This window comes from Amphimedon queenslandica, unplaced genomic scaffold (genome assembly GCF_000090795.2).
Source record: "Amphimedon queenslandica unplaced genomic scaffold, v1.1 AMPQUscaffold_13224, whole genome shotgun sequence".
In the NCBI taxonomy this organism is placed as follows: Eukaryota; Metazoa; Porifera; class Demospongiae; order Haplosclerida; family Niphatidae; genus Amphimedon; species Amphimedon queenslandica.
The window spans coordinates 110,461-117,908 of NW_003546540.1; the positions used below are offsets into that span (position 1 = coordinate 110,461).

The 7,448-nt window shown below is 35.4% G+C and overlaps 1 protein-coding gene and 1 long non-coding RNA gene across 2 annotated transcripts; both read right to left on the reverse strand.

Moving 5' to 3' along the window:
• Window positions 1-5,015: 5,015 nt before the first annotated feature.
• On the reverse strand, window positions 5,016-5,417 carry LOC109584301 (uncharacterized). The gene is made up of 3 exons (XR_002185946.1): window positions 5,367-5,417; window positions 5,279-5,323; window positions 5,016-5,077 (listed from the first exon to the last, which is right to left on the reverse strand). It is a non-coding gene; the product is annotated as an uncharacterized LOC109584301 (long non-coding RNA).
• Window positions 5,418-5,810: 393 nt separating this feature from the next.
• Window positions 5,811-6,768, reverse strand: LOC100631666 (uncharacterized). Its single transcript, XM_019999974.1, has 4 exons — window positions 6,684-6,768; window positions 6,415-6,501; window positions 5,976-6,260; window positions 5,811-5,872 (listed from the first exon to the last, which is right to left on the reverse strand). Exons 2-4 carry the CDS (start codon window positions 6,485-6,487, stop codon window positions 5,811-5,813), a joined length of 420 nt encoding a protein of 139 aa, XP_019855533.1. The 5' UTR covers window positions 6,488-6,501; window positions 6,684-6,768.
• Window positions 6,769-7,448: the final 680 nt, after the last annotated feature.

Below are 7,448 nucleotides of genomic sequence, written 5' to 3' on the forward strand. Positions count from 1 at the left end.
CTTTCTACACAGCATTAGGACATCAATATGTATCAGAAAACGTAAGAAAAATTGGGTGTCATTTTTTAGTCATTTTTCGGAAAAAACCATGGGCTATAGCCTTGGGTATTTTTCAGATTTTTGGCATTTTCTTAAAATGGCCGTAACTCAAAAAATTGAAGTCGGAATTAGCTCAAACTTGCTACACAACATAAGGACATTAATATGTATCAGAAAACGTAATAAAAATTGGGGGTGATTTTGGAGCCATTTTTCTGAAAAAAACCATGGGCTATAGCCTTGGGTAATTTTCAAAAATTGAACCATTTTTAAAATGGTCATAACTCAAAAATTTCTTATCGGAATCGCCTCAAACTTTCTACACAGCATTAGGACATCAATATGTATCAAAAACGTAATAAAAATTGGGGATCATTTTTTAGTCATTTTTTGGTGCCAGTCACCTACAACACAATATTAATTAATACAAAACTCCGCCCATCAATCATTATTAGCCATACCCCTCACCTTCCCAAATAATGTATTCTTATTATTAAGTTCATCAGTTCTTCCCAGCGTTATAAAGAACTGTGAGGTATTATCATTCTTTCCTCCATTGGCCATTCCCACCAGACCACGTCTATTGAACTTGAGTCTCTGATGAAACTCATCCTGTTAATAGAGTGGGTGTGGTTAACGGGTTGTCATGGTAACGATGGACTCACTTTAAATGGCGAACCATAAATAGATTCACCACCTGAAGAGAAGATAAAAAGTATTTGTACAAATAATTATTAATAATTAATACCTTCTCCTGTACCAGTGGGATCACCACCTTGAGCTACAAACTCTAGAGGGGGAGAGAGAGACAGAGAGAGAGAGAGGGGGGAGAGAGAGACAGAGAGAGAGGGGGGGAGAGAGAGAGAGGGGGAGAGAGGGAGAGAGGGAGAGAGAGAGAGAGAGAGAGAGGGAGAGAGAGAGAGAGAGGGAGAGAGGGAGAGGGGGAGAGGGAGAGAGGGAGAGAGAGAGAGAGAGAGATAAAAATTACATGTACATGTAGGAAAGCAATGTAACATCAATAGGTCATTCTACTTAATTAATAATTATAACTCCACCCACTAATTAATAATAATTAATTAATTACCAAAAACGACTCTGTGGAATATGGTATCATTATAATAATCTTCTAAACACAATTGTATGAAGTTACGACAGGCCAGAGGAGCCTCTTTGGACCACAGTTCAATATCAATATCACCCAGTGTGGTCTTTAATAGTACCTGAGGGGAGGGGCCAGTAGTCACTAATACAGCTGCTGCTGGATTAACTACCTTTCCTTTAGTAGGGGGCTCTGTTATATATATGGAACCAAGGAACTCATAGTAGCTGAGCTTGAAGAAATTTTCTGTATACTTTCCGTTTATGTGTGCCTACTCAGTATACTGTAATTAAACCACGTGATTTTGCATTGATAAAATTAAGAATTTTACAACAATCTGAAAAACATACAGAAAAAACTAGTCTGGCAAACATAAAAGTGCATTAAAAGAATATGAGCAGCTAAAGACTTGATGCAACATGCATCACACCATAAAAAGAAATGAAATATGCTACATTACTAAAAAAGAAATCACATACATACAAACAAAATGCATAGGCATGCACACATTACTGTGTGTGTATATAAATCCTAGAGAGCTACTTCTAAGGACACAACTAAAATTAAATTACTGCACAGCATTTTTGTCTAGCCTCAGCCACAGGCTCGCCCCTAGATCCATGAGGGCCTTGACTATTGATATCTCTTTCAATCCCATCAGCTACAGCATTCTCTCCCATCTTCCTCAATGCTTGTATTAATGCATCATAAGTTGGACCACCAACACTCTTTACATCATCTGCTTGCCCTAGCCATTTCTTTAAACATTCTTTTAGGCAGCTACAAACATCATTATTTTCCGCCTTAATAACATCAAGAGTAGAAGAGTACAGTCCCAAACGAAGACCAAGATTATAATAACTGACACCAGAATATTCATACTTCTTTAGTAAATCAAGTATAACAACAAGACTCTTGGTGCCTAACAAAACAATAATAGTGATATTTTGTAGCATGTAGATTAAAGCATGCTATACAATATAATGCTTACCTAACTGCGCTCTGTGTCTCTTAGTAGGTGGACCTTCTAATGATGATTCAGCTCCTAGAATAAAGTATGTTATTGTAATATGAAAAGAATAATAATTGTTATTAGTAATAAAATTGGCATTGACATGAAGTGACATAATAGAATCACTGAAGAGATTTATAAATCAAACTACTTTTCATAGCTCCTTTAAATATATTAATTATATGTCATCATTCTCATTCTTATGCTATCTCTAACCTGGACTGGATGATTGATGATCACTAAACCAACATTTATAGCTATCGTCATCACCTTGCAGTACTTTACATTGTACTAGACAGTGAGTACACCAGGTAGAACATTTATCTTCCTTGACAATGCAAGTGTTTCTGGGGGGACATTTGAAAGCAAAAACAAACTTATTATCTTCTTTAAGTCTGAGATCTTTACAGCTATCTACGACAGCTTCTGAGACTATTTCACGAATTTGTGGACAAATGTCCCTACAATGACCACGAACATGTATTTCAAGATGTGTATAGCGATTGATGATATCAATGTGGTATTCTTCAAAAACACGAAGTGACATTGCATTGTTACATCTGTAATATTTTTTGTCTACTGGACTGAAGCGTATGTCATCTCTTTTCTCTAAAAGGTGTACAATGGTTAAGGGAAATAATCCTTGAGGGATGGCTAGAGTTATTTCATCTCTTTTTTCAATTTTCCATGCTATGAGAAGTGGTTGTATTACTGTTGGAGGGGCTTTAAGCTCACCATGAGATGGTAATGCACATGGAAAAAAATAATCTCCTTCTTCTCTTTTTTTAACTTTAGCAATGATGTGGAGATGTATTAGAAGCTTGATCATGTGAGACGATTCAAAATCAGCATGTTCAAATATTTCTTTACCAAAAGATTGTAAAAGATTTTCATTAAAGAGGCCCAATATTCTCAAATTATCTGCTTCTGTACGGTAGGTGTATGTGCTAGCTATTAGAAGTGAAAGGACATCAAGAATCGGCTTAGGATCAACAAATATTATATTCTCTAAGATATCAGGATAATAAAGAATGATAGTGACGTTGTGTAAATATCGCAGAGCTTTTTCAATATCTGATTCTTCATCAAGTCGGAGAGCCTTACCAATTTCCTTAACTTCTTCTTTTGTAAGGAAGCTTCGTCCCTTTTGCTTAGCTTCTCTTTGTAGAGAAATCTCAAAAACAAACAGGCGAATTGGTATACGAATTGTCATGGCAACTCCAAAACTTGAAATTTTTGTACAAAGAGCTACACTAGCTTCTTCTCTTTCTGACCCTTTGAGCATTGTGTTAACTGGATATATAATATTGTCGTGATCCTGACGATTCCTAATGACTTTTATATTAGCTTTATATTCTTCAAGCAGCACTTTATTCATTTTTTCCAGCTCATCTAGTGTGCCATTCTCTTCCAACTTATCTTTACGTGTGCCAAGTACGAAATAGCGAGGGTGGATATTTTTTTTCTTGTCAGACTCAGAGAGATAAGGAATTTCGATGGGATTAAACATAGCTCCGGAGCTAACTGTTGATTGGATTATATCACGATTGGAATAACTCTGATTTATATTAATAGGATACTCTAATTGATCAAAACGATATTGAAACTCACACTTCTTATCAAGACCTTTGGTAAGATCAATGGTGATGATATTCAGTGCAGCTGCTCTTGTAAAAAGAGGTAGTAACTCTCGATATGCTGGTTGACCACCAGAATCAATAAAATACACCCAATTTGTGCTTAATTTTGCAAACTTTTCTGCTTCAAGAGCACTTACTATTTTTTTAATTACTTCCATATCGGTTGGTTTCTTCTCAAGTGGTTCCTCCTCAATTGGTTTCTTCTCAGGCAGTTCTGCTTCCAGTGAAGAATGCTCTGAACGAACAGATACAGGATTTGCACGCACTGGTGCTTCTCTTATATGCTCTGCTTCATTTAGTGCTTCATTTAAACGAGATGCAAGCTGGTTAAGTAAATCTTCTTCTTTAACCCTCTCCCACTTATTTTTACCATCAATGGATATTCTTGTTGCTTTAACAGCAGGACAAGCTATTGGTGTACTATCAGTGAGTTCATCAGGAGGTGCAGGCGGTGGCTCATTAAGTAGGAGGTGCTGTGTGCATGTTTTACCAGCTCCAGGTGCACCATGCATGTTGATACGAGTGATTTCTAGCTCAACTTCACCTTCTTTCAGCCATTTTTCTATTTTTCCTAAATAAAGTAACACCATATATGAGACAGTAATCAGTAGCAAAGTAATGTGCATACTGCATAGTGTTCACACTAGGGTGGTTCTTGCAAGCCATTATACATACTTTGTGTGGCTGGATTCTGAGTGTCTGGTATTCTGTCAGCAGCTGGAGTAGTCCATATATGTCCTGCAATAATGAAGTAAAATTATTGAGTTAAGCCAAAGGAGTGACAGGATTATCAGTTGTGGGTTGTCTGTAGCTACTATAATAACAATAGTAGTTATAATGTTGCTGTAGTCTAAAAGTTGGATGTTGCAATGGTTATGGTATATTTTAAATCTTAAAAGGATAATACCATGTATTAAAAGTTGGAAAGTTTAGTTGAATTCAACTTCTTGCAAGGAAAAATTGTACAAAGAATACCGTATAGCGGGAAATTTTAGAGGGAATTAAATTTGGCGAATTTGGCATTTCTATGGCCATTTGCCAAAATAAAATCTGTCATTTTGAGCCTATATACGTATGCTCAATGGCACATGGCCACTTACCGTATAGCTAGAAATTTTGGTGGAATAAAACTTTAGTGAATTTGGCAAATTGAGGTTCATTCGCCAATATTTTGACAATTCGCCAAATTTAACTCCCTCTAAAATTTCCCACTATACAGCAATTAGTTACCCTGTGTAAGTCCATCACTTTCCTTAGCATCACTTGCTTGTGGTACTTCAACTCCATCTAAAAGCAATGATACATGAAGCATAACATAAAGAGGATCATATGATGCTGTTGTAAGAGTTACATGTATAATAGGAAAACTTTTAAGATGCATGTTATTACTTTCAATAGCTAATAAGGTTTTTACAAAAATTCCTTAGCTTTCATTACATTGAATTTAAGACATTATAAGCAGTCAAGTATGTTATAATATTATAATACCTTTGTTTTCAGTGCCACTTGTTGTAGTGGAGTCAGATCTTCGCCCTATATAGATTAAAGTTAATTTGCTGGTTAGCTTTTCATTTACCTGTACTTCTAGCTGATTTCTTTCCTTCTGATGAATCTTCTTTTGATAGACTCCCTAAAATGGAGTGTATAGATTTACAATGTACATTTATATTTATGAATATTTGTGACCATAATTGACAAAAGGGCCCTTATGGCGGATTTTAAAATTGATCTTAATAATGGCAAATATCAACCTGTGAGTGCTTTGTTAGACAATCATTGTTTCTAAAAGTTTCATGGTAACTTTTTGCATCCTGTGGAGTAATTTTATGATAAATGGGGCTCAGGAAGTTGGATTTCTTAGGCTAGAAAGACAAATTTCACTACCCGCCATAAGGTACCTTTTGTCAATTATGGTCACATTTAATAATTTTATGCATAGCATATCTCTTGATAATAGCATCATAGATATTATACATGAAACTTGACGAAACCATGTAATATTTATGATAGCATGCACCTACTAAATGACTATATTGCTGTATCTATTATTTGTAATCCAGTAAACGGCAAATAAAATTGCTCCTAATCATAAATCGTTACTCATTTCAATTAGAATGGTGCAATACCACCTGTTGAATCTGCATTCTTTGCCATTGCATGTGCATGACAATAATTATACACTTACTTATATAGTCAGCTTGAGCTTTACAGCCGTTTATTTTGTCAAGAGCATCAGCCAGTGTATCATAAGATGGTTTACCAACTTTATCACTGCCATCAGATCTTCTCAGCCACTTGGAAAGGCATTCTCTAAAGCAATCGTCAGTGACACCTCTTTCATTTGCACTGATCATATTCAGTGTATTAGGATGCAGTCCAAGTGTCCCTCCTAATTTCTTCCATTTAGTCTTGTCAAAACGTGCTTTCTCTAACCGTTGTATCACATTGGCCAACTTATCAATGGTCAGTACTAAAATATGAAGAAATAGTAAATTTAGTACAAAAGTATAATATATGCAACATGAGACAGGTAAGTCTATAGGAATAAAATACATAAGTACAAATGAGTTGAGCTCATCATTCCAGGTGGCAGGCAGATTAGTCATAATAGTCATCTTTCTTACCTTTTTCTTTCCTTTGATGATCATTTGATTTGTTTTGAATGTTTTCACTTGGTCTTAATATCTTTCTATCCATTTGAAGAACTTGACCTAAAATGATAGTTTTAGTGACACTATGTCAGGTTCGAGTCAATGATATTTTGTAAATTAATTTTAAAGGACAAAATAATTATATCTAGTATCTAAATAATTGATAGCTAAGTAAGATGATACTAAATAGCACAAGTTTTAGTACAAAAGATAGATTTGTACCACAAATCTGCATCACTTACCTTTAAACTCTTAAGATACAGCTGCTACAGTGTCTACGTGAGTAGGCGTGTCACTGATAAGATCTAGCCATAGATAATGGGGCATCTATGATCTAGCTAAGCTTTTAAGCTATTATAGTCTTCACCTCTTCATTTCTTGTGTAGTGGAAAGGACCTTATACTTCCCTTCCCCTATCCTGTTGTTACTTGAAATGATAGCAATTATTTACTAGCTCCTGGCACCTCTGCCAAAAGAATATGCCAATGATCATTTTAACTCATAATAATTACTTAAAATTGTACTATGGTGGTATCATTATTAAAGGGTAATATTATAAAGAGTTTTCAGTTTATCAGGTATTCTTTCAGCATCTGCACGATCCTGCTTCCCTCCACAGCGTCTATCAAAGTCTGCCATGTTCTACTAGTTACATTATTTTCTCCCTTCAGCCATGCTTCTATAGTCATCCTCAAGTGCTTATATGCGTCACAACCTCCTTCTCCAATGACATTGAGTCTTGGCAGATATATCATTGTCTACTTCTTCAGATTCAAATATCTCACATATGGTAAGTAGACAGGCATTAGGATCATCGCTCTCCACTTCACTGCTGATTTCCAAATTTAGATTTTTTCTACAAATTTTTTAAGTTGCTCCAAAATTGGGCCAAAGTCCCTGTACTGTAGTACATGGTCTCAGGCCAAATTTTGCCAAAAACGAAAAATTTAAAGTTCACAATTTTTATTACATTTCCTGATTTATATACATGTTTTTATGCTGTGTAG

Coding starts and splice junctions, on each gene's coding strand:
- LOC100631666 (XM_019999974.1), bottom strand. CDS start 6,487: ATGGATAGAAAGATATTAAGACCAAGTGAAAACATTCAAAACAAATCA. Junction 6,261..6,414: donor TCATCAAAGGAAAGAAAAAG/GTAAGAAAGATG, acceptor TTCATATTTTAG/TACTGACCATTGATAAGTTG. Junction 5,873..5,975: donor AGCTCAAGCTGACTATATAA/GTAAGTGTATAA, acceptor ATTTATGATTAG/GAGCAATTTTATTTGCCGTT.